We start from the raw sequence: 27,982 nt of genomic DNA, 5'->3' as shown, positions 1-27,982 counted from the left end.
AGAAAGCCAGAATCTTTGTTCAGCCACACTGACTGAACAGACTTTGTAGAAGTTACCTGGCCAAGAGCAGCAGAAGCAGCAGCAACTGGGATAACTCAGGTGAGTAGAAAGGGCATTCGCAAACTTATCCGGGGATTTTATTTGTGGGACAACTTGGTGTATAAGAGAAGTGAAGAAACTTGAACTTTATAAATAATCAAAATCCACAGCTATAATTTTATGGTTTGTCTGGATTGAATGCCCGTGTGTAATAGCAATTTGGAAACTTCCAAACGAATGGAATTTTTAATTGGTTGTTTTTGGGTGTGTGGAGGGTGATTGTGGCTGTCTGGCAATAAAATCGTTCTGGTGATAGCTGTGTTTTGGGGTTTTTTTTTTGTCTTCTGTTCCCAGGAATGCCCTGTAAGAAAGGATAAGGCTTCCTTAGGAAAGTGAGAGGAAAAACCCAGGCTGACTGTCAAGGATTAATTCTGGCTCCTGCTGACCAAGAGCTGTAGGCAAATTACTGAAATGCAGACAAAATCTTGGAACCATACTGTACAAAAAGCTTAAAGCCCTGGAAGTGGTGTGCATGGGCTGTGCACTGTTGCATAGGAGGGAGTGGCAGCAGAAGCTGCCCTGTTTGCACAGATAGGAGTCCCCCTGCCTTGGTGACATGTTGATCTTGACTTATTTTATTTTCAGCCCCTGGCTGGACTGGTTTTGTTCTTCTCTAATTCTTAACTTGGTTTAAATTTTGATTTGCAGTTGTGGTTCTACCCTCCCCACCCCATCTACCCACAACACTGCCACTGATGTTCTAGGGGCTTCAGTGGGTGGGGTGGAGGGAAGAAAAAGTATGGGAGCATTACGGTTGGAAATTGGCTCTGAAGATTTGGATCTTGAAGTTTGGTGAAAAGCACATAGGAAAATTAAACAAATTTTGCGGTCCTGACAGTCACTTCCAGCTCCAGGATAAAGCATCCTGATTTGTACTGATGTTTTATTGAACTTTGGCTAATTCCTCATTTAAAAATTTTTGCTGTGAAATTAAGGACATTTTATAGTCTAAAAGAATTTTTAAGAAAGATTCTTGGGGGGGCTGCTAATTAACCCTTTCATTCCTCTGGTAATTTGTATGCATATATGTGTGCATGTCCATGTGAGTGCACATTTGTGTGTGTCTGTGTGAATAATTTGTATTTAAATAGCATTCTTTATTTATCCTTAGAGTCCCTAGCAGACTGGAGCAAGTCTAAACACACTTGTGTAGTCAGGAATAAGTTAAAAAACATGCTTTGTGCATAATTTGTATGTTTTGGTTCCTAAATTAAAAGCAGAAAAAGTCCCTCTGTGGCCCCCAAACAGGTTTCTTTGATTAGCCTTGATTTGAAATCATCTCACTTTCTGATAGCTTGAAATTCAAAAACAAAACTCCAAAGTGCATTCTTATAAGAAGAGGACAATAAGAATTTACCAGAGTAATGTCTTGAGGATTTGTATTTGTACACTTACCTCCAACTCTTTAAAATTATGGTAAAATTTTCAGGAGGTCCTGATTTTAGTGCCAGCTCTGTCATTAACTATGTAACCTTGAGCAAGTCCCTTCACCTTCTTGTAAAAGCAAGGATTTGGGTCAAGTGATTTCTAAAAGTTCTTCTAGCATAATGCTATAGAAATTGGGAATAGATTCTCACAAGGTTATAAAATTAGACTTACAGGATGAGTTTATTTATTTAAGAGGGATAAGACAAGTAGTGGAGAGCAAGTCATCCAAAAAGGAAAGGTAGAAAAGAGAGGAGGTATTGAATGGTAGGTGAGCAATTTTATGTTGGTCTTTTACTTTTAAAAATTTTTTTAAAGATTTAATTTATTTATCTTTAAAGGGGAAGGGAAGGAGAGAGGGAGAGAAATATCAATGTATGGTTGCCTCTCATGCGTCCCCTACCACCAGGAACTGGCCTGCAACCCAGGCATGTGCCCTGACTGGGAATGGAACTGCCATCCTTTGGTTCGCAGGCCCGTGCTCAATCCACTGAGCTACACCAGCCAGGGCTATGTTGGTCATTTAAATGGCCTTGAGGATCTTATTTAAAGCCTTGTGATCAAATCTCCTCATTTCCTACTGAGGACTGAAAAAAGGATTTAGTTTTATAAAAAAGAATGCTTCCTAATACTACTATCTTACATGGGTTATCCTTAACAGTTAATAAGCATTTTCATACATTTAATTTCATTAGATTCCCTCCAATAACACCACAAGGTGCATGAGGCAACTATCATATTCCCATTGTGCTTATGGGGAACTGAGGGACACAGATGTTAATTATACCAAATGGCAATATTTGAGACTTGATACTGGATCTCCTGGATTACCTGTGAGGGGGGTTTATTCTGAATTTGTTTTTATTTACTGATAGAATTCTTCAACAATAGAATTTGTAAAATAATTGTGTACTCTTTTTTCCTTTGTCTTTGAACAGAGTCTTTTCTTTGGGTAAATTTGATGTGTCCTACATAAGACTGGATAAGAGGACTTTTATGATCCCTTTCAGATCCCAGAATATCTGGCTAACAATTTTAATCTGAACAACTATTTGTCTTTTGGTAGTTGCTTGCCCATAGATGTGGGCTAGGACTCTGCCTGTGTAGACATAGAAATTCTATTCTCTGTGTAACATGTAGATGCTGAATTGTTTTCACTTTTCCCTCTCCAAGCTCCATTATTCGCAATGCACCACTCCCAGATGTGAGAAGAACTGTTGATTGTAGCTAAAGTGACTCCTACTTTGTACCAAGACAGAGTTAGGTCTTCTGCATTCAGTTTGCTCTTCAAAAACTCCCAATTGCACCCTGGCTAATGTGGCTCAGTGGATTGAATGCCAGACTGTGAACCAAAGGCTTGCTGGTTTGATTCCCAGTCAAGGCACATGTCTGGGTTGCAAGCCAGGTCCCCCATTGGGAGTACATGAGAGGCAACCACACATTGATATTTCTCTCCCTCTCTTTCTCTGTCTCTTCTGCTTTCTCTAAAAATGAAAGAATCAATCAGTCAATCAATAAAACTCCTAAATGTTTTACATCCAATTTTGTCCCAAGTACAGCACTAGGGCAAAACTGGAGAAAAGGAGAAACTAGTCAGGGACAATATGCCACAAGCCATGCTCTTTCCCTATCTCCACCTATAATGCCCTCTCTTACAGATCCAAATCAACAGAAGTATGTAAACCACAGACTGGGTTTCCTCTATCAGTTAATAATTCTCTTTAATAAACTGAGTTAGATTTCATTTTTTAGAGCAAAATCTGGTTCCTACTCTAAAACTAACCCACAGGTAAAAAACAAATGATTTTCTTCTTAAGGATTTGCCCAGCTCCCCAAGCTTTCCAGTCCAGTGAGTACAGAAGCTTCCCCTCCCAACTGCAGCCTTGTGCTCTATGTGGCAGGCTCCTTCAACTTCCTCTGGAAATTCTCAACTTCCCATACTCCATATCCTCCCTCTCTACTTGCCTTGATCCACTTGGCCTTCTTCCTTCCTTGCATTTTTCCTATAGGAAATGGGTCCAAAATTCTAATAGTATTGCTGAAGACCATTATTGCAGTGTAAACCCCACAACTCACCACCCATGATACTCGTCTCAGGAAAAAAAAAATGTTTCTCTCCTTAGATATGCATGTTCGCTTTGCTAGCTACTTGGTAGGTAAAGGCTCTTTTCAGTTGATAAGCATAAGTTCCTAGACTTGACTCTATTTACTGAGTTTCTTAATATGTGGTTATTAACCTAAAGGTTCTCTCTCCTTCATAGTTAAGTGCAGCAAGATAGCAAAAAAGGGACATACCCTTCTTCACTCTCCTACTCTCTGACAGAGCAAGTTGCTTATGCAAACTCAACTTACAAATTTCTGGGTTTGTAAAAGTTTTCTGATGGTTAGTTAATGAACCCTCAGAAATAAAATGTTTGGATTCTCCCATGATCATCAAACCATGGAAAGAAAGAACTTTTTACATTTTCACCATGTCAATTAATTCTAGGCAGGATACCACAAAGTTAGCTATTATGTTTGCTTTGGAGAATTTTCTTTATTTGAGCTGAAAAAGAAATTTCTTTTTCAAAAAAGGTAGTGACCAGAAGAAGCAGTATGGTGTGATGGAAAGCTGAACATTCCACAGCTTTAAGCTGAGACATTACACAGACCCAGGTTTGTGCTGGTTCTGCAAGTTCTAGTTGCCCTTCCTCTAAGCTGCCATTTATATAGACACAAAAAGAAGGGACAAATAATATGTACTAAACTTGACTTCCATGAAGAGATTATGAACTTAAATGTATATTTCAAACAATGACTTGCCATATAAACATGAATTTTCTACATAATACATTCATCCATTCAACAATTATTTCCTAAACAATGGTTGTGTGCCCAGCTCTGCGCCAGGCAATGGGATTGTTTATAGTGTACATCTTGCATCTATGGAGCCCTTTCTAGTTATTCAAAATACTTTTATACTAACCATCTTATTAGTTATAGTCACTGTGTAGAGGACAGGACAGATAACCCCACTCTCCCAATGTGAAAATTGAGGCACAAAGAAACCAAAGGTCACAGCAAATGGAACATAGTTGTCCTAATAACTAGTCAGAATGAGGTCAATTCTACTCCTGCAAGTTGAATAGGGCATTGGACTGCAGTTGTACTCTAATGAAAATCTGTCAAGTTTAGGTTGATGGCTGCTATTCCTTATTTACTGTGAGCCCACAAAATGCAGGTCTAAAGACTTGACCTATTAATACCAGCTGTGCATCCTGCCTCTGAAAGAGCCTCCTGGGATCACACTGGTTCTTAAAATCAAACCTGATTTTCTTTTTGCAATGGATACTGCTTTAGTCTCTAGATAGGTCTTCTTTTTATTACAGGGGTCCCCTTTGCAGGCTCCTGCTTGCCTAACCATCGACTGAGTAGCAAGGAAGACTGGTGGGGCAGAGGGCCTTCCCAAGAATAGGAAATACTCATTTATCAAAAATGATTAGGGACTAGAAAGTTCTGGCAAACTAAAAATTCTAATTGTCTCAGACTATTCCCCATTTATAGTCCTCAGCCTCTGGCAATCCACCAAAACTTTCCGGGGAAAGCAAGAGGCACAGTAGTGTTTGTTTTAAATTTGGGCAGATGCAAAAACTGGGGTTCATTTATAAAAGGCTCCACAAAGGAGCCTGCATAAACCTTCAGATTGGCTCTGATACTGCTTAATGGAAAATTATTACTGGTACCATCCATGACTTCAAGTACAATAAAATGCACTTCAATTTTTAAACATAAGACCAGACTTGAATCTGATAACTGAAGGCATTTCAGTATTTTGCAGTGTCCCATAGCCTTCACTTTGAAAAAACAAATGTTGATATATAGGTCTATGAAAAATTGTGGTTATTTTTAGCTTCTTATTCCTTGGATTCAGAAAAATGGTAAGCATGTTTATATATTTGTATATCATAAGTTACAAAGAACATTAAAATAACATATTTCTATGATTTTCAAATGGTGAGACTTCTTTACCAGTAAGACATTTCAATATAATACTGAAAGGACATGAAATAAGATAGTAGACAGGTCTGATTATATTACACTTTTTCTTTCTTTTTTTATGCTCACCCAAGGATATTTTTCACTTTCTCTTTTGGAGAGAGAAGAAAAAAGAGAGGAAGTGAGAGACAGAAACTTCAATGTGAGAGAAGGATTAATTGGTTGCCTTCATATGCACCCAGACTGGGAATCCATGAAGGGACCAGGGATCATACCATTAACACCAGAATGGGGTAGAGAGAAAAACAGGTGGGGAATGAATGAGACAACTGTATTAGAACAACAATAAAAAAATAAAATAAATAAATTTAAAACAAGGCCGGGAATCTCATTTGCTGGTGCCCAGACTGGGGATGAACCTGCAACCCAAACATGTGCCCTGACTGGGAATCAAACCAGCAATCACATGGGCTAGGACTATATTACACTTTTTATAAAATATCAACTGCCACTTTATTAACCGACTTTTGAGCTGTGTTACCTACACATACTTTTAAGTGATAATTAGTCTTTTTTTTCATATGTTGTCCATTTTTTAGCAGATACTCTGACCTTAAATTTTTTTATTTTCAACCCTCATATGAACATAGAATATAGACACAGTTGTTCTTAAAATATATATTTGAAATAATTGGTGCCATGTAAATTTCACAACCTGCTATTATCTACCATTGAAAGTCAAGAGAAGATAATTAGTCATTACAAATCTATCTTTGTGATCAAGTGATAGATTAAAAACTTATTATCACCCCAAGACTATTTAAAGTCAAATTTGCCTTTCAAATTATCCTCATAAAAACCAGTTATTAGGGGCATTTGAGTGTGAGGCACTCTGATATACATTGCCTGAAGAGCCACTATATTAATTTTTTATTTAGTCATGTGAGATATTTTTTTTAGAAAAGAAAGCAGCAGTGTATTGCCATGGGATAAGAATCTATAGTCTACCAAATCAGTGTAATTGAATTTCAGAGTCTGTATTTTATCAAGGGTGAATTATTGCACATTATACTTTGAAGAAGGAAGACATAAAATCTTTCTGTCTTTCCTGGTCTTTGGAGGCCATCTGCTCTGAGCTCTGTTTCTTGCATTAGCCTTTCTGGCCACTAATAAAAATGCAAAGCTCTTTAATGATAAAAGAGAAAAGGATCTGTGTAAAAGGGCTTGTTAAAAATGAAAGGCGTTGCTTCAGGGTACCAACTCATTCTGAATGTAGTAAACCAATTTTTTCCCTGAAAGTATAAAATGGAAGATTGCCCTTTAATTTATAAGTGACTCATGTTTAACTAGCAATCTTAACATTTATTATCTATTTTTCCAATAACATTATTAAGGCACATATTTTCTTGTTTGTCAGATAAAAAAACTGAGGCTCAAGAATGTTTTAGGTGCCTCACCCAAAGTCCCAAAATAATTGGTTGCAAAGCCTGGACCTTCCATCCCTCCACCCTGAAAATGGTGACTTTTCCATTAAAGCCATACTTAAAGTGCCTAGCTTCAGGGATAAGTCACTAGAATGATTATCATTTGTCTAATCTCAGGTCATCTTTAAAACACTCTAATACCAACAATTTTTCTCATTCTAGACGTAGTTCAACACCATGGGTCCTCCTCTGAAGCTCTTCAAAAACCAGAAGTATCAGGAACTGAAACAGGAATGCATCAAAAATGGTGTACTTTTCTGCGATCCAACCTTTTTGCCTGAGAATGATTCACTTTTCTACAACAGACTGCTTCCTGGAAAGGTGGTATGGAAACGTCCCCAGGTAAGTTTCTTTTTTCAATTTCTTTCTCCCTTTTTTATCTCTTTCATTGTAACTTCTTGGTCCACTCTTTATTCCTCTCACACAGCCCATTGCATATAGACCAAATTAGGAGACAGCTTTAAAATGGGAGGTTTCAATAATCTGTGTTTTTGGCTGGCTATAGCTTGAGGAATCTTGAATTTTAGCTAAATTTTATCAGATTTTGTAATTTTAAAAGAACAAAAAAGAAATATACCATGTTTGTCTTCTCTGGAAGTTTATTTGGGTAAAAATGGTGACTCAAAAAACTACATTCTTTACTGACTTTTCTATCACAATGACTTCATGATAATCTCAGACCAGGAAGGAGGAAAGTTCTTTATATGCTGGGAATAAATGAAATAAACTCTATAGGGAAAAGGTGAAGTCGCATTGGGTGAGGGAGGCTTATTTGCTGCTTTTTGGATACCATCACCCATATCCTCCCACAATTAGCAAAGTAAGATTCAAGTAGGACTGCAGGTCTTTCACCACCTATAATGGTTACTGTGGTTCTTTGTGGAACATTTGTATGTTGTCACCAAAGCATGTCTTTTTACCCCTTCACAAGAGGAAGCTTAGTACATAAAATGATAGGATGATGGAATCTGGAGAACAAATGATAACCTTGCTCTATCTAAAGGGTATAACTGGATAGAAGGATATACTACCAGGGTTCCTTCCCAAAGTGTATGACCAGGTATATAGACTACAGAGGACTGTTATAAAATGGAAATTCTTGAACCTTCAAAATATTCTGAAGATTTTCTGATTCTATTTAATGACATACCTTTTGGGGCACTATTATGGAACTACCTCAGTTAGGTACTTAAGGTCTGCCTTCTTCAATGAGTAAGCTATCACTTTTTAGTTTAGCATAAACTCCTAAAAAGAATTCTTAAAAGAGCAACTTCAGTTTATGTAGGTTGCCACCAGGAGGTACTAAGATATATTGGTCACACTAAGGCTCTTGTTTTCTGTGCAATTCAAATAAGGGGGTATATTTTTTCAAATAAGCTTTCACTTTCCTGCTCTTCCTATTCTATTTATGGCACCCCTATGATTCGAATGTTGGAATGTTTAAAGTTGTCCTGAAAGTTTCTAAGCCTCTCCTCATTTTTTTTTTGAATTCTTCTTTCTTCATTCTGTTCTGGAATGAAGGAAGAAATGTGTATTTCTTCCTTCTGGTCCAAGCTGTTGATTTGAGTCCCAGTTTCCTTTCCTTTTCTGTTGAGTCCCTGTATATTTTCCTTTATTTCACTTTGCATAGCCTTCACTTTTTCCTCTATTTTGCAACCATACTCAACCATTTCTGCAAGCATCCTGATGACCAGTGTTTTGAACTCTGTACCTGGTAGGTTGGCTATCTCTTTATCACTTAGTTGTATTTTTTCTGGAGCCTTGATCTGTTTTTTTCATTTGGGCCATTGTTTTTCTCTTGGCACACCTGTTATGTAGTAAGGGGCAGAGCCTTAGATACTCACCAGGGCAGGGCAACCCACATTGCTGCAATGTGGTGCTGTATGTAGGGAAGGGGTCCAAGAGAAAAATGCCACTTGTTGAGCTCTTGGCTGGCTTTCAGTCAATTCCCCTGCTACCCACAAACAAATTGTGTCCTTCTGGTCCTGATTTCTGGGTGGGGGGTTTGTGTATGTTCTGTTCTAGAACTCCCTTTGTCACTCCAATGAATTGTCCTGTGAGGCTGGGAGTTTCTCCTGCTGCCACAACTGCCCAGATTTTTTCAGTCACAAGTTTTGAGGTTTTATTTTCCTGCAGTGGAACCCTGGGTTGTTCAATCTGTCTGGCTCCCCAGTTGTTCCTCTTGGTTTATGTGCACTTGAATGTGGGACTGCCCACTCAGCTAGACTCTGCCTCGTGCCCTGATCCTCCAGCTGCCACCTTGCCATGAGTCCTCTCTGCCCCTTCTACCTGTTTAGATGAATGTTTCTTCTTTAACTCTTTGGTTGTCAGAATTCCATACAGTTTAATTTTCTGGCAGTTCTGGTTGCTTTTTGTTTTTAAATTTGTTGTTGTCCTTCTTTTGTTTGTGTGAGGAGGCACAGTGTATCTACCTACACCTCCATCTTGGCCAGAAGTCTCACTTATTTGAAAAAATAATAAAGGAAAACTTCCCTAATATAGCAAAGAAAATAGACTTCCAGGAAACCTAGGAAGCTCAGAGAGTCCCAAAGAAGTTGGACACAAGGAAGCACACATTAAAGGCACATTGTAATTACATTAGTCAAGATTAAAGAGATGGAGAGAATCTTAAAAGCAGAGAGGGAAAAGGAGACAGTTACCTACAAAGGAGTTCCCATAAGATTATCAGCTGATTTCTCAAAAGAAACCTTACAGGCAAGAAGGGGCTGGAAACAGGTATTGAAAGTCATGAAAGGCAAGGACCTATATCTAAGATTATTCTATCCAGCAAAGCTATCATTTAGAATGGAAGGGCAGATAAAGTGTTTCCTAGTTAAGGTCAAGTTAAAGGAGTTCATCATCACCAAGTCTTTATTATACGTAATGTTAAACAGACTTATCTAAGAAAAAGAAGATCAAAATTATGAATAGTAAAATGACAACAAACTCACAACTATCCATAACCAAACCAAACATAAAAAAAAAACTAAACAAACAACCAGAACAGGAACAGAATCACAGAAATGAAGATCTCACGGAGGATTATCAGCTAGAAGCAGGGGGGTGACAATGGGGGAAAGATACAGAGAATAAGCATAAATGGTAGGTACAAAATAGGGAACACTTAAGAATAGTGTAGGAAATGTAAATAACTTATGTGTACAACTCATGAACATGAACTAAGGGGGAGGGGAATGTGGGTGGGATGGGTTGCAGGGTGAAGGGGAATAAGGGGGAGAATGGGACAAGTGTAATAGCATAATCAATAAAATATATTTTAAAAAAACAAACAAGGGGGTATAAGGGGACTAAATGGCAATGGGGAAAATACAATAAAGATTAAATCAATCAGTTAAAAAACAAATATGGGGGACAAATGATAATGGAAAAGATACAAAAAATACAATAAAAATAAATAAATAAAAATAAAATATAACCAGAGGTACTTAAATAAAGAATAAACTGACAGTAATCAGAGGGTGGAGAGGGATAATGGGGGAAAACAGGGGAAGGGCTATCAAAGAATATATATAGAGGACACATGGACAAAGCCAGAAGGGCTAGGTGGGGTGGGAGGACATGGGGTAAAAATGGAGACAACTATACTTGAACAACAATAAAAAATTAAATAATAAGTCTTCTTTTTAAATTTGCTTTTCATTTTTTAATGAAAGTTTACTTTAAATATTATTTCATATTGGTTTCAGGTCTATACTTAATGGTTAGACAATTGTATACTTTACATAGAGTTCCCCTTGATAATTCCAGTACCCACCTGGAACCATACATAGTTATCATAATATTATTGATCATATTTGCTATACTTTACTTCATATCCCCATCACTATTTTGTGACTACAAATTTGTACTTCTTAATTCTTCCATCTTTCTCTCCCATTCCCCCAACCTTTCTCTTCTCTGGTAACCACTAATCTGCTTTCTATTTCTATAGGTCTGTTTCAATTTTGTTTGTTCATTTATTATGCTCTTTGGATTCCATATACAAGTGAGATCATATGGTATTTAACTTTCTCTGACTAATCTATTTCACTGAACATAATAACCTCTAGGTCAATGTCTCAGTTTTTGCCCATAAAGTATGATAGCCATTGAAAGTATTAGACCTGGAGAAGTCTCTCCACCTGAATGAATATTACATTCCTCCTGACTTTATGTGTGTCCTGCATATCACTGACCTGCAATAAAATCTGGGAAATGTGAGTAGAATTCACTCATTAGTCACTAATTGAGTATGCAAAGAGGCAAGATTTTTTTCTAGAAATGCATGAAGAAAATAGAGCTATATTGTCTGGAGCCACTCTTATGAATGGATGGTGATAATGAGTGGCACCATTCTTTTATAATGCTTGAATATAAAAGGAAGGAGATTAGTAGGGCATAAGTACCTGAAAAAGAAGCAGGAAATTGAGGGATGTTTTTAGGGTAAATGAATAGAACAGTAAACAATAAAGCAGAAGAGGTTGAAGTTGTAGAAGAAAGGAGGAATGATTGATAATTGCTGACTGGAGGAATGAATGATTCCTACAGGAGGTGGGAGGAGATGCAATGGATAGCAAAATTGTGAGCCAACATTAAGCCATTCCTCGGATGTGAATCAAGCCGATGGTGCTTCCTGCACTGGCCAGTCTTTTGACACATCCTTCCTTTGCCTTGGCTCAGTCCTTTGTGCTTTGCCTTCATATTCCAAATTCTGTGGATTGAATAGTAGGTGGATTAGCAGGGAAGAAAAAAATTAGTAACTGTGGCAATAGTCCATCTTCCCTTTGAAGCAAGCAATTCCTTTTCAACAGTGAGGGAATGTCATAAAGAGAGGGTGCATGGGGATGGGCAGAGAAAGAGTAAGCATTTATGGCATGCTTACTATGGGCCCAGATATTGTGTTTGGAGTTTCCTGTACATATTTTCATTTCATCTTAATCTGCCATGACTTAGAAAGATATGTATCTAAAAATCACTTTGATATCATTTTTCTTCACTTGCAAAATAAAGGTAGATACTATGTCCATTTTGTGCATGAGAAAATTGGGCCTCAGGGAGATAAGAATTTGTCCAGGATCAGATTGTTAACATGCTAGGATTTGAACCCACTTTTGACTGCAAAGCCCACATTAGTTTCTACCATGCTGATATTTTAGGAAAATAGAGTTGTATGTGTCTCTTTTGTTAAAACACATAGTTCTCCAATCAGTTCTATCCACTGTCCTGATTTTGTAAATCATAAATTGATCCATATTTTCCTTTTTGAAAGGATGCAGTGAGCTTAGTCTTAATTAAACCCAAAGGGAGAAGCACTTTGAAAACATTTATTGAGTACCTACTCTATGCCAGCTTCTGTACAAGATACAGACATGGCCTGGGGTGAGGCTCTTTCATTGCAGTTGAAGAGGTAGATATTGAGCTATCAATGAGTTAAATAGTAAATTAGTCTACAGCCATACCACCCTGAACCCGCCCTATTCGTCTGATCTCGGAGGCTAAGCAGGGTCAGGCTTGGTTAATACTTGGATGGGAGTTAAATAATAAATTAATGCTGATATAAAAATGCTATTTTCAAGCATATAAATAATAAATCATGTAAGGTTCTGAAAAAAGAAAGATCACTGTGGATTGAAGTGGTTGGAGAGGGGACCTCTTGTGGGGAGTAGAGGAAATACAAGTTTCTGGACCAACATCTGAATCTCCTCAAAGAGCTTTGGATTCCTTTTCAGTCAGTGTAGAGGCCAAGCCTGTGGTCAAAAACAACGTCAAAGTTCTCTGGTTTCCCATCAGGAAAGCCAAGAGACAGCCCTGGGCCTCTATGAATTGGCTCAGGAAGACAAGATGGGTCATTGTCTTCACCCCCCTCATTGGCAAGGTTGAAATCTTGGTCTGCATAGAAGCTTACATACTTCTTATTCCTTTGCATGCCACATAGCCTCATACTCATCCAGGCCTATTTGAAAGTTTCTAAAATGGGAGAAGCATAATCAACCTAATATTTTCCGTCTCTTTCCTCTCCTGTGTTGAAAAGCCTCTGCCCTTATAAGCACCTGTGCCTATAATCACGACTGCTAATTGAACTAACCAACACTAGTCAACTAGTCAAGCCCCATCAGCCTAGGACGTATTGAGTTCCCCTTATTCCCACTTGCTGCTTCCTTGCTATTTACTAAGGAGCCACTTTAGATAGACAGAGTATTTTGCAATTATTTAACACCCATACCCTCCAGAGGAAAATATTTTTTCTTAATTCCCCCAGTGGCCCATGACACTAGCCACTATCATAGCTTACTGAGTGTACAGGTATATGGCCTGAAACATATACTCCTGGAATTTCCTATCTTCCTAGGTCCTTGACATATAAAGTCTTAGTAAATTTTAATAGCTGAGTTTTAATTGAGTTACAGTGTGATAATAAGACTGCAGGTAAAATTTTTATGCTGAAATCTGGCCACCACATTCCCATGGAAAATCTCTTCTTCAGCTCCCACCAGCTACTCTCTGGCTTTTTTTCCTGAATGGCTCATACTGTTAAAATAGTGTCTTAGAGAAAGACACATCTAATCTCAAACTAAAATTGAGCAAAGCCTCATGGGTATTTGCACAGCTAGCTGTGGGAGAAACAAGGGCACTTGCACAAGATCTTCTGTCAGTTCGGGTCAATTTTGAGCTCAGCTTTGACTACCATTGCTCTTGCTCATGTCTTCCACTAGGTAATACCTTCTCCAGGGGCCATTTCACTACACTGGATGGGAGGAGGGTAGTAAGGTTCTGGATTAAAGCAAAGAGGATAGGAATGGACGGAAAAGGTTGATGAGGGGAGACGTTAGAAATACAGGACACCAGCGTTGGTGATAGATTGCATGTGAAGGAATGATAAAGGATGAAACACTTCTGTCTTTGTGCTAATGGGAATTGCCAGCACCCAGATGAATGTGACACCTCTGCAAAGTAGTTTTGGCCTCAACTGTTCATGAATTTCATTTTCTTCCCATAGATTATGCCCTCCCAGTAGTCTTAAGTATTTTTCACTGTTGACACACTTGAAGGCAGTTGAATAAATCCATACTCTTTCCATTTATTCTACATTTATTTTAAATTCTGCTTTAAAAATATTTTACAGCTTTATCAAAATGCAATTTATATACTATAAAATTTATATTTTAGGTATATAATGCATTGTTTTTTAGTAAATTTACAGATCTTTGTAAATATTATCACAATCCAGTTTTAGAACAATTGCACCATCTCAATAAGATCCTTTGTGCACATTGAATGAATATTGCATGAATATATAAATTCTTTCCAATAAAGCAATTTGTAATTTATACCTGAAGTCTCCTAACAAAAGTTTGAAGATTCAAATAAAAAGATATTATGTTGTGGCTTGGTTGTATAAATTGGAAGTAGAAGTTGGGCTTAAGACCTTATTCCTGGGCTCCATATTTAATTTTCCTTGGAAGAGCTAGGAAGGAAGAGAATGTTTTACTGATGATGATATCTTCATGCAGAAGCAGAACTCCTCAGCAGGTGAAATGGACTCCTTGAGAGGCTGGTTCAACACTGGCTCCTGTGCCCAGGTTCATTTTTCAGTATCCTATCTAGAGATGGTTCAATATCCCAAGGATAGGATAATGGCAACCTGGACTAGTTCACAAAGCCCACAGGTCCTGAATGGCAACCCTGAATCTTCTGGGACTACCTAGAGCCCTGAACTTAGTCCTAATATTCCCACTGAAGGGCTAATCTCACTTGTAAGTATCCACACCACCATCCACCATCCCTCCAGTACTGCTGGACTGTGCACAGAACACTTTAAAAAATATCTCCACTCTTCTGGCTTTCTAGGAATCCTTTCATTTTAATATGGTCCTTGAGACTTACTCTGGACATCAATGTTTACTGTCATTAAATTTTACATGTGTTAAAAATTTTAGAGATGTGGGTGTGGTAGGTGCAAAGGGAGCCACAGAGAGTGACATGTACAGGGCCCCAAGAATTGTAATTGCCTGCCTCCTTCTCTCTTCCAGAGGTATCTGATAAAGGAGATGAGGTGAGGACAATGGGAAAGTATCTTAATTCTCAGCTAAGAGAACATATTTCCTAGACAAGCTGCTTTCTTTGGAAGGCTTTGGCTCAAGCATGGGGATAAGCAGGGGCCATTCCTGGCTTTACTTTTAGTGCTTGACTTCCTACTTGTGTGTGTTTCCCCCTAAGAACTTTTTTGTCTTGAAAAAGAAAAACCCCAGTTTGAGGATTGGCACATTAACTGTGCCAACACAGCTGGGACCCATTAGGAGCTGAACAATCTTCTCTCTCTTCCAAGCCACCCAAATATGTGACTATGTGAGGTGTGACCTCTCTCCCAACTCCACTCCCTACCACTTTTAGATTTGCACTGGCTCATAAGCCTTCACTCTTTTTATCTCCTTAGCTGATTTCAAGTTTTTCACTTCTTAAAGAAGTAGAAAATATGGCTTAAAAGATTTGCTTCCAAGTTTCACATCATGGTTGTGAAATACAGAATAGATTGGTTCATATTTGTTGTATTAAATTGAGCAAATTAAACCTTTCTACGGAGGAGCCTGGAACCAAAAGCTAAGACATGATTCAAGCAAGTCTTTTATAATGGTGGAGAGCTTTCTAAGTGTTAAGCAAAGAGGCATAAAACAAAGGGATGGATAACTGAGAGGTAATCTCATCTCTGTCCCTGAAAAGTTGCACAATATTACCTAAAGGCAAAAGGATGGACCAGTTGAGGTCTTGAGGTCCTTTCTCTAATTGTATATGGTTTTGAAGAACCTAAAACTTAAATGCTAGGTCTACTAACTAGCTGGATTATCAAAGGGCAAGTTGCTGCCCATCCTCATTTGTAAAATAAACAGGTTGACTAAATAGTCTCCAAAATTTTTTGCAACTTTGACAGTCTGTAGACTGTTAACTTATAATGTTTTAAAAACCACAGTTAAATAGGCATTTTCCATGTATAAAAATGGTGAAGTAAAACTAGGGCATGGGCCAGTTTATAGAGAGAAATAGAAAGTAAGGCAGGTTTTTGCCCAAATATATATTCATCCATGATTATAGTTAACTTTACACACACACCTTTACACACCTTTACACACACACACACACACACACACACATGCACTTAGGTTGACAAGAGATTAATTACCCTAGGTCCTCAGTTTGACTTTACATGTCTTTTTCTTCACATGTGTGACTCTACATCTTGGATAGAAGTTGATATGCCAAAAATGTAGGCTGAGCCTAGATTCCTGCTATGAAATGAAAACCTTTGTATAAATCAAAGACACTGTAACATTAGCCAAACTACTAATAACTCCACATAAAACCAGAAAATAATTTTCCTTAATGATCTAAAACACACTTTTACACACAGCAGTGTTCACTATATTGTTTTTCCATCCTAAGAAACTATTGTATGCATCATCTAAGTCCAAGAAATCATTGTATATATTTACATCTTTGCAAAATAAAATGGTAACACCTGACCCAGGAAGGAAAAACTGTGTTTACTTCCATCTCAGAAAGGACAAAGAAACAATACAAGAAAAGGATCTAGTCCATCCCACATACCTGTTTTATGTTTAGTAAATGACAAAACATGCAGCTCCCAACCCACAAAAAAATTTTAGTAAGGTTGAAGTCTTTCCTAAGGCACATAAATAATGATGAGGCACCAGACATACATTTAAAAAAGAAAAGAAACCTCAAAGCTGACAACCCACCTAACCCTCTCCTTTTGGCAGAAGAATGCTCAATTAATCTTCAATTTGGACTTGTCTCTATCCAGAATGCTTTTTCCTTTCCAGGGTTATTTTGACTTTTAAAGAATAGATGGGATGTTTCATTCTGTAGACCAGACTCTTAATCAAGGAGAATTATGTCCATTTAAAAAAGAAGTTCGAGAACCAGAAAAATATAGCTGTCTCTCTTTAATAATTTTAAGTAAACGTATGTCTAGATTTTCTTTCCATTTGAAGCTAGGATTTGTTTCTGCTGAGTAAACAGAATGATAAGGTACTGGCCAATGGCCTCCTCCAGGAAGTTTTCTCCCTCTATTCTAAACTTCATTGGTATTTCCTGCCTTTTAACTATGCAAGTGCTGATATTCTAAATCACACAATCATGTATTCAATTACATTTTGTCATGTATGTGGCTATACCTTTGGCCATGCTTGTCTCTCTACCCATGATGTCTTCATATCCCTCCCTAAATGCCTAACTCCAGTGGCTCCTAAGGTTTCAACTTGAGCATTGCAACTGCTATTCAATCTACTCACCAGGGAAACTTTGGGAGTCCATTCTCTAGGCACTGGTTATTCTTTGAAAATGTCTCCACTGTGTCTTCATCATGTTTTATTGTAAGTATATTATTTGGGTCTTATTTTCCTACTTGCAGTTGGAATGACACTACTAATAATACGTTGGGAAAGACACACATGTACACTCCAAACATACACTGCCCCCACTCTGTACAGCTTCCCTTAGAGCATCCATTTTGAGGAAAGAGTGTCTATTGAAATGCTCCCGCGAGTGATGTATTACTACTTGCTACCAGTGCTGCTGCCATCTATATTTATCCAAAGAAGTAGAAAAATCTAGTTGCCATAGAGACCACTGTTGCCTTTGCTTTATGTTAGGAAAGACCTTCATGAAAAAGGTTTCCCAAATAATTTTCCTAGAGAGGGAGAAGCATTTATGTTTACTTCCACCAGGCCTTATCTCAAATTTAGTTACCTTTCTAAGCATGAGGGTTTCAGAAAATCTCATTTTGACAAATAGGATCAGAATATAGTGTGCTAATCCCTAGTTCTCCTCTTTAAAAGCTCACTGCTGTGCTGAAAATTCTTCCAAACCCCAGTGATAGCTATGTCTGAAAGCCCTGACCAGCACATCTCATCCTGTTTCATTGCACCCTTTTCTTCCATTTCTTCTGCCACTTCCCCACATTATCCTTTTCCTGTGGAGATGACCTACTGCTTTGTGGTTTTCCTCATAGGCCCCAAACTTCCCTTTTATTTCACCTGGGGGTGTCCTTTGACCCCCACCTCTTCTATCCTTCTTAGATGAGCTCACATTGACTCTTTGGAAATACTTCACAGACTCTTAAATCAATTTTTTATATACACAGGACATCTGTGATGACCCCCGTCTGATTGTGGGCAACATCAGCAACCACCAGTTGATCCAAGGAAGACTGGGGCACAAGCCAATGGTCCCTGCATTCTCCTGTTTGGCTGTTCAGGAATCTCACTGGACAAAGGTATTGCATCTCCTATGGTACCTCACTCAGTTTCGAACTTCTTGTCTTTCTCAATAATTTCAGAAAAAGTCAGCTCATAACCTTCTAGGTTGTCTACTTCTTGAAGTCGGTATTAACCAGGTAACTCTCTTCTATTTTATTATGAGATTTTTTACAAATACAGAAAGTTGAAAGGATTTTACAGTAAACACTCATGTTTTCAATCAGAATATATGATTAATATTTTAATTTATAAGCTTTATCACATATTGATTGATCTTTTGTCACTTGCAGTGCTTTGACCGAATAGCTCTGAGTAATTTTATTCTCTGTACCTACTGGGATATAAAGCTAGTAGGGGCCAGGAATAACTAAAATGTGACAAAGATGAAAGTAGATCTTTGAAAAAGTTCTAATAAATTATTAAGAGCACAATTTTGGGGGGCATTTAGAGTTCAGGGCAATAAGGTCTTGATTTGGGACAAAGAGCATTTTCTTCAGAAAAATAATTTTAGTAGATTAATGGGTAATTGTATAGAAATGTAGATTTTACTCAAGTTGTGAATTAAATCTATATTCTATACAATGTACATGAAATCTCTAGGATGGACTTTTAGAAACTGAAACCACGGGAGGTCTTGCATTTTGACTAAATTTAATTTTCAAAATGCCTTGGTTATGTGGTTAAACATACAACCATGAATATGTTTATATACACAGTTTCTTATGATCCGGTTTATAGATTATCTGTGGGAAATAATTTAACCCCTAACTGGAGGCCCCCAGTCATTCTCTATGTATTCAGGACAGACACGGTAATATTGTCCTCAGTAAAACTGAATGGGGAAAGCAATAGTTGTGGAAGAAAATGCCCTATCTAGGACTTACCAATCTAGATCCAAACCAGGTGTATTGAGTGGGCTTCCTGTTGGCCACACTGGAAGTCAACTGTAATCTCACTATTTGGATGTAGTCCAGTAAATGATAGTTGAGTGAATATTCTTGTATTTCCAGACAATTCCCAACCATAAGGAACAGGACTGGGACCCTCGAAAACTAGATAAATATGCTGGGATATTTCGCTTCCGTTTCTGGCATTTTGGAGAATGGACTGAGGTGGTGATTGATGACTTGCTACCCACCATCAATGGAGATCTGGTTTTCTCTTTCTCCACCTCCATGAATGAGTTTTGGAATGCTCTGTTGGAAAAAGCTTATGCGAAGTAAGGAGTGGGGGTTGACTAATGCATGAGGAAAGGAAGGCCACATATTTTCATGGGACTTCATTTTTTCCCCTTAGTTTAAATCGAGTAAGATCCAAGTCAGATACAAGACATTGCTTTGGACCACAGAATGTCCCTAAGAAATCCTAGATTATAGAGAACTCAGCTGTTCTGGTTTCTATTAACCCTCATCTGCTCCTAGGTGTCCCCTCCTGTTGCTAATCTGCAAATTACATGGTGTTATGACCTCCAATTTTCCTCTTGTCTAGCATTTTCCTGTAGAAAGAAGTTTCTGCATGGACTGTTCTTGACATACATAGCCTAAGCCTAGAAATGTCTGACTACAAGATCAAAGTAACTGTCATGTCATACCTAGAGAAAAACCAGATGGTAAAGTCAACATGGAAGGGGACTGTTCTAATTCTTGGGACAACATGTCCTTAACCTGGAAAAAAAAAATTACAAAGATAACCTTGTATATTTGTTCCCAGGCTGCTTGGCTGTTATGAAGCCCTTGATGGTTTGACCACCACTGATGTCATTGTGGACTTCACTGGCACACTGTCTGAAACTATTGACATGCAGAAGGGAAGATACACAGAGCTTGTTGAGGAGAAGTACAAGCTGTTCAGAGAACTGTACAAAACATTTACCAAAGGAGGTTTGATCTGTTGCTCCATTGAGGTTTGTATTCACCAAAAACAACTACTCTTATCCCATTTCTGACAGAGGAGACTACAAAATTTAGTAGGGAATATTACCTTTACTCTGGAGATTCATGAAAAGCCATTTTGGAACTCAGAATGCTAACAATATACATTGATCCTTGGCACAGACTGAGGAGCTTTAACTATTTATCCTTTTGTCCCAGTCATCCTGCTGGGAACCAACCCAGTATTTGAGTTGATGTAAATGGCCTCTGCTAAATCATCCCATCTGTGTCTGTTTCTGGATGTTGAGGTTATAGCTTTTTTGCTCAAGGAGTAAACCAGCTGCACCGAATTTTAATACTGTTCATATGAATGTAGTACTGTGGGTAATTTGAATCTGGATTGTTTAAGTGAATTGTTATATTAAACTCTTTATCTGCTCCTTTTCTTGCTCTGTGCCAATTTAGGTATGGATTAAATTTCTATCTGTATAGGGAGAACTTGCATCAACCATATGAATATAAACAAATCAAGGAAGAAGACATGGCTTTGGGTGTCCCAATTCTTGTGCTCTTACATATCTTTCTTTTCTCTCAGTCTCCCAATCAGGAGGAACAAGAAGTTGAAACTGATTGGGGTCTACTGAAGGGTCATACCTACACTATGACTGATATTCGGAAGATCTGTCTTGGAGAGAGACTTGTGGAAGTTTTCAGTACTGAGAGACTATATATGATTCGCCTGCGGAATCCCTTGGGAAGACAGGAATGGAGTGGTCCCTGGAGTGAAATGTGAGTGTCATTCCATTTGACTACTACATCTCCAAAGCCTTATAGATCTCCCAAATCCATTCCTCCAAACTGCTAGTGGGCTGTTAATACTGTGACATTTGTAGGCTCTTTTTAAACATGGGATCTTTGATTCAGCCAGAGGTGAGATAAAGTAGGTCCAATCTTCATGCATTCTATTTCTTAGGCATATTGCTTACTGTAGCAAGTCAATGGCAAACATAAGGGCTTATCCCTTTTTTGTTCATTTGTTTTAAGTTCTGAAGAGTGGCAGCAACTGACTGCAGCAGATCGCAAAAACCTGGAACTTGTTATGTCTGATGATGGAGAGTTTTGGTGAGGAGAAGTACTCTGTGCTAAGGGGATTGTGGCTTCTACATGCAACTAAAGGGGCAGGTATTAAGAACCATCTTCATTTTTTTTCCTGTACTCATTCCATTCAGGATGAGCCTGGAGGACTTTTGTCACAACTTTCATGAACTGAATGTCTGCCGCAATGTGAACAACCCCATTTTTGGCCGTAAGGAGCTAGAATCGGTAGTTGGATGCTGGACGGTGGATGATGATCCCCTGATGAACCGTTCAGGAGGCTGTTATAACAACCGTAATACCTTCCTCCAGAATCCTCAGGTTTGTATCAATTCTTTACGTTTGCCTTCAAGTTATGAAGGCAATAGGAACCCAAGCTCACCTCAGATTATTTCTTTGACATTAATTGTTCCACTTGTAGCTATTGTGCAATATTTATCAACCAAGATGTCTAGAGGTTGTCCAAGATGCTGGTAAAGCATGATAGACTGTGTCTCGGTAGGGATGTACAACATTATAAATTTGAGCTCTCTCCTCTGGATACCTCTCTCCTGGCTATATTGCTGAGTATGTCTCTTTGACACCCCACCACCACCACTTCCTTCTGATGGTCCCACATTGGAGAGAAGGGATCTTCTCCCAGAAACTTTCTCAATATATTTTCATGTTTTCCTGCCCAACTCTTCTCTTGGGTGCACATTTACTACATGTATTCTCTTTCTCATGCAGGTTATTCTTTTGAACCCCATCATTATGCTTCTCTTTTCTAATTTAGAACCAGGTCATTTCCCTCAAGATTTGAATAGCTACCATACCAATGACCTCATCTCATCTATCTCCCATTACAATGCCCTTCCAGGTGACATATTAGGGTTCAAGACTAGGAACAACTCAAAGCAAAGATAATCCAAACAGCTAAAGCTTGAATCTATAACAACCTTGATGGTTTTATCCCCAAATGTACTGATGAGCTAATCCACAGGAAACAAGAATTTTGACTGTGTTGCAGCCTTACATGGGTGTGTATTTTCTTTGCATGGACCTCATTGGCAGGCATTTTGAAGGATACAATGGGTAGTGGCCTAATTTACTTAACTCTTATTTTATCCACCCCTTTTATTTTAATTATTCCTAAAGAAAAGAAAGGTCCTATTACTACCTCCCTATACCTCCATTTACAACACTGGAAATGTTTTAAGTATCAGGCACATATACCAAGCTGAGGAAATGGCACTTAGGGCTTCACTGTTAAGTGTTATGATTGGCCTTTGGGGGTCTTGAAAGCCAATGGTTCTACATCTGTTCTCCATTTCTTTCTTGCTACAGAGAGGGAGAGCAGAAGGGAAGCAGGGAAGGAGAATGGGTAGGGGGAAAAGAAAAATAATTAGAGAAAGAGCAAGAGAGAAATCTGATGTCTTTTTAGTTATACTTCCCAGTGACACCATGATTCTCCAGTAGCACAAGTTTGCAACTTTCCTAAAACAATGATAGCAAACATCAATTCTCAAGGAAGTTGATCCAGCTCTTTCAGAAGCCACACATCTGGGAAGGCAATAGGAGGTTAGCATAGGGTGATGCTATACTGTCAGATTAAGTTAAACAAGAATAATTTCTGCCTTTAAATGTTCTATAATTTTCCTGTGTACAGCTTTTAAAAGCAAGAGGGCAGTAATAAAAACAAAAACACCCACGATTTTACGAAGAACTTACTAAAACAAAGCATCTTTTCATTGCTATCAAAGGTCTAGGCATGAAGGTATCTCTTTCAATACATACTGAATGCCATAGGGAAAATCAAGTATCATGATCTACACCTATCAAGTAAATGAATTATCCAAGGCCTCATATTGTGGTCAATGGGAAAGCCCAGAAAATAACCCATTTCTACTTTCCAAAGTGAAGTTTTCTTCCATGAAATTTGAAGTGGCTTATCTGAAATGGAAGTGCTAACCAAGTTCCTTACTGGCCTTTTTCCCTTAGTACATCTTCACTGTGCCTGAGGATGGGCACAAGGTCATTATGTCACTGCAACAGAAAGACCTGCGTACGTACCGCCGCATGGGAAGACCTGACAATTACATCATTGGTTTTGAGCTCTTCAAGGTAAGAATGGGCATTTGGAGAAGGGAGAATGGTGGTAAATGGAATAAAAAATTAGGATGGCTTGGGACTAGCATAATTAAGAAACATACAGAGATAAAGAAAGCAGAGGGCCTAGTATCTTCCAACAAAAAAACTATGACTTGAATGGAGTGGAGCACTTTATTTGGCTTTATTTCCAGGTGGAGATGAACCGCAAATTCCGCCTTCACCACCTGTACATCCAGGAACGTGCTGGAACTTCCACCTATATTGACACCCGTACCGTGTTTCTGAGCAAGTACCTGAAGAAAGGCAACTATGTGCTCATCCCAACCATGTTTCAGCATGGCCGCACCAGTGAATTTCTCCTGAGAATCTTCTCTCAAGTGCCTGTGCAGCTCAGGTTCAGTTTCCTTGGCCAGCCCTGCAAACTCCAATTCTCTGTTTTGCCTCCAATTCCCCCTTCCCTCTCTCTCCCTGTATGTAGTACTCAAAGGGACAACTTTTTCATAATTTTAGTTAAATGATATTATAGTGGTAGAAATATTTTTTAAAGTGGGGTTATAAGAAATTCTCCAGTGGGGGATCTGAGCTTGAAAGCTCTGACCTGCCTTTTAAGGGTGACAGACCTATAGCCTAAGATTTTCCACTTATATTTTATCTTCTGTTCTCTGGATGACACTCTCTCCTCTTAGATAGCTGACCCTCCTCACTGTTCCTCTATTATGTTTTGAGTGCTGGGTCACCAAACCTATCTTTCACCCCAACCCCACCTTCTTTGATCTTAATCTGCTGGTCCTTAAAGCAAGGGGAAAGGGAAACATAGTCACCAAATGTAAGCCATGTGTGAGGAGGAATGGGCTAGGTCACTCAGTGTGTCATGCTTTTTAGCAACAATGTCTGCTTTTGAAGCCTATCTCCTCATCAAAGGGCATTCATCATCAACAACACATTTTCCTTTTGATATTCCAGGGAACTGACTCTGGACATGCCCAAGATGTCTTGCTGGAACCTGGCTCGTGGCTACCCAAAGGTAGTTACCCAGATAACTGTTCACAGTGCTGAGGGCCTGGAGAAGAAGTATGCCAATGAAAGTAAGAACTGCAAGGGTATCTGGGAAAGCAAAATTTACTTTAATTTTTTGCATGTGTGATTAGAAAAGATGGTCACAAACGATTCTCTTCAGTGGTATTGTTAGTCTAGAACATTTTGCTATGCTCTCAACCAGAGCAAAATGGAATGTAAAATTCTTTGAGCAAAGCCTATATAATATTCATTTTTATATTCCTTTATAAAATGTAGAAAAGACTAGGGAGTCAGGAATAAAAGTTGTAAATCATTCTGGTACCCTACTATTATGGTCAAAGTCCCAGAATAGATTTAGTGAGATTGTTTCTTGACTATCTAAAAAGTGAACTTTAATAATTGTCTTAAAAACAAATGTCACTTTGATCCAGCTGTGAACCCCTATTTGGTCATCAAGTGTGGAAAAGAAGAAGTCCGTTCTCCTGTCCAAAAGAATACTGTTCATGCCATTTTTGACACACAGGCCATTTTCTACCGAAGGACCACTGACATTCCTATTATAGTGCAGGTAAGAATGTGACTAGGAAACCAGAGTGGCTCATATTTAGTACCAGATAGTTGATTATCCCAAGTGCTTTGCATATATATAGTATATAAAGAAAGGATTAAGCTGTTTTTTTTTGTTTATTTGTATCATACTCAAAGACACTTCCTACCAGGCACAGACATTGACTTACTTATTATTAATCCCCATCCTAAATGGCTTCTTTTCCATTTATTTTATTGTTGGCAGAAGCCCTCATGCTCACAGGTACACATTTTAACACTTGTACTATAAAATTCCATGAGGGAAACAAATGCCAGTTCAGATAACCTTGATTCTGATGCATCAAGATGGACTGCTAGTTTGGTAGTACTTCTCACTTAATGCTTCTGACCACCTGTGTTTAGGTAACCATCTCATAAATCAAGGTTGATGATCTTTAGCTCTGCTTTCTGGGTTTTCATCACTATTTGAGAAATCTTCCCTCAGCCTAACAGGAGAGATCATCTATTGTTTTTTAAAATACATTTTATTGATTATGCCATTACAGTTGTCCCATTCCCCCCTTCACTCCCCTCCACCCTGCACACCCCTCCCCCACCATTCCCCCTTTCATTCATGTCCATGTGTCACAAGTTCTTTAGATTCTGTATTTCCCATAGTATTCCTGCCCTCCCCCCTGTCTATTTTCTACCTACCATTTATGCTACTTATTCTCTGTACCTTCTCCCCCCTTCTTCTCCTCCCACTCCCCTGTTGCTAACCCTCCATGTCATCTTCATTTCTCTGGTTCCACTCCTGATCTAGCTGTCCTCTTAATTTGCTTTTGTTTTAGGTGTGGTTGTTAATAACTGTGAGTTTGCTGTCCTTTCAATGTTCATATTTTTTATCTTCTTTTTCTTAGATAAGTCCCTTTAACATTTCATATAATAAGGGCTTAACAAACCTTTTCAAGCTCAGTATTAGGTTCTAGATGCCATTGGGAAACGTCCAATCTCACAGACAGTTGCTCACCTTCACTCTCTCAACTTGTCTCTTCAGGTGTGGAACAGCCGAAAATTCTGTGATCAGTTCTTGGGACAGGTTACTCTGGATGCTGACCCCAGTGACTGCCGTGATCTAAAGTCTCTGTACCTGCGTAAGAAGGGTGGTCCAACCGCCAAAGTCAAGCAAGGCCACATCAGCCTTAAGGTTATTTCCAGTGATGACCTTACTGGGATCTAAATCTGCAGCTCCAGAAAACCCTGGCAGCTTTCCATCCTTTTATTTTCTGCCAGTGCCATATTTTATCTCAGATTCATAATCTTTTGAAAGAAAGAAATTAATAGTAATTAACTTTTCCTTTCTTCTGATAAGTTCCCCAATACCTCCCAATCCAAGTAGCATCAGTAGCCAGCCACATAACCTATATACCTCCAGCAGCTGGACAGGGGGAGGTGACAGTCAACCAGAGATCATAAAGACATTTGCCAAGAAAACTCTGGAGCTTCCGGGGGTGAGATTCAAGCAGAACAACAGCCTGGCTACCCTGTAGATGTCTTCACTGATGTCAGGTATCCAATGTATCTGTTCTATAAGAGCATGTTGAAGAAGGAGATGGGGTGATCATGGCCAAGCTGGTCTAGCCTGATATCCTAGCTCCTGAGTGAATACTACAAATGACCCAGCAGCATTTTATTCAGCAACCAAAACCTGCTTATAAGTCCCCAGTCCTTGGTACCACCACCACCACTACCATCACCACCATCATCATCACCACCTCCAGAAAGTGTAGTTCTGCCATAACCTAAGTCATCCCCCACAGTAGGTTTTACCTTCATGTTGAGGAAGCTTCTTAGGTGCTTAATCAAGAGCTGGAGTTTATTGAAGCCTAGTAAATGGGAAGAGCCTGAGCTCCAGCTCAATGGAAGCCAGCTGTGTGCCACAAGGAGAAAAGTGGAAGAAACTGCAATGGGAGACAAAACCTCAGTTGCCTACCCATCCACACACACCTACACTCACACACACGTATGTGGTTGCACAACAACTATGGTTCAGGCAGTCAGTGGGCAAGAGGAAGAATGAATAATTGCCACACACCCTGAAAGGATAATAAAATCCATCCAGGCATAATACAGCCAGTTTTAGGCCCCTAACTGCAATGTGAAACCTCCTGCTGCTGCTAGGTTGACAAACAATCCCGTTGTCTTATGCCTCCTAATATTTGATCATTGGTACTGAAGACCCCACCTGAGACCTTGAGACTTTGATCCAAGCCTAGGACCCTCAGGTATTTTTCTCAGCTGAGAAGCCTCACTCCCTGGGGGTGTTCGTTTGCCCTTTTATTTTTTCAGTATTTCTACAGAATTTTCTCTGGGGTCAGTTGTTCTGAAATGTTCTTCCCCCCATCTCATCTATCTACATTCTACTCCTCCTTTAAGGCCCAGCATAAATGCCACCTCCTCAATGAAACCTTTCTTAGCCCCCCAAATCCTCACCTCCAAAAATATTTCAATGCTTCTGCAATGATAAAAAAAGGATCATAGTTGTGGTACCTAGTCTAGTCCAGCACGCATTCATTGAAAAATATTTTGTGGGGTAATTTTTAGCTTGCTCATTTCCTATGATGTTTTTCAGCCTGTGTTACTTCTGCAGTGCCTTTACCACACTGCCTTGCATAATCCAAACTACAATAAAATTCACATTCAATACATTTACCAGTTTTGACTTGATTTGATGGTGAAGAAGAGATGGCAAGAGTGTCCCCTTATTGTGACTTCTTTCAGAGGCACTAGAAGTAAGGATGGTGATACTTTTTGCAACCTGACTCCAGGTACAAGTCTGATGAATGCAGAGCCATTGACTGCATTCTGATGGTACACTCCTTCGTCCAGGTTGGAAGAGGGGATATAATTGGGAGAATGGAGAGAGGTCCCTCTTCTATTCTGCTTTTATGAATATTTGGATGATATTTGGAATTACATGATTTTGAAATTCCTCTGGGACCGTATTGAAAATCAAAGCTACCAAGGCCAATTTTTCAAGGGCACACCTCCCAACAGAAAAAAATACCAACTTTTCCCTTTCAGCATCTCTCCTAGAGCTGAATGAATGTGAATACTTCACTTT

General features: G+C 38.8%; 1 protein-coding gene across 1 annotated transcript; it reads left to right on the top strand.

Moving 5' to 3' along the window:
• On the top strand, positions 1–27,566 carry CAPN6 (calpain 6). The gene is made up of 13 exons (XM_037060162.1): positions 1–99; positions 7,146–7,325; positions 18,142–18,273; positions 19,267–19,475; positions 19,967–20,159; positions 20,723–20,916; positions 21,172–21,249; positions 21,357–21,543; positions 23,203–23,325; positions 23,505–23,707; positions 24,277–24,398; positions 24,762–24,898; positions 25,916–27,566. The coding sequence occupies exons 2-13, from the start codon at positions 7,161–7,163 to the stop codon at positions 26,096–26,098; spliced, it is 1,926 nt and encodes a 641-aa protein (XP_036916057.1). The 5' UTR covers positions 1–99; positions 7,146–7,160; the 3' UTR covers positions 26,099–27,566.
• The last annotated feature ends 416 nt before the right edge of the window (positions 27,567–27,982 follow it).

This window comes from Sturnira hondurensis, unplaced genomic scaffold (genome assembly GCF_014824575.4).
Source record: "Sturnira hondurensis isolate 20B ecotype Veracruz unplaced genomic scaffold, ASM1482457v3 Scaffold0011391, whole genome shotgun sequence".
NCBI classification, from domain to species: Eukaryota; Metazoa; Chordata; class Mammalia; order Chiroptera; family Phyllostomidae; genus Sturnira; species Sturnira hondurensis.
Note: the sequence above shows the minus strand (reverse complement) of the source record. Positions and strands in the feature narration are given on the sequence as shown.

Coding starts and splice junctions, on each gene's coding strand:
- CAPN6 (XM_037060162.1), top strand. CDS start 7,161: ATGGGTCCTCCTCTGAAGCTCTTCAAAAACCAGAAGTATCAGGAACTG. Junction 21,544..23,202: donor CCTTCCTCCAGAATCCTCAG/GTTTGTATCAAT, acceptor TTTTTCCCTTAG/TACATCTTCACTGTGCCTGA. Junction 23,326..23,504: donor TTGGTTTTGAGCTCTTCAAG/GTAAGAATGGGC, acceptor CTTTATTTCCAG/GTGGAGATGAACCGCAAATT.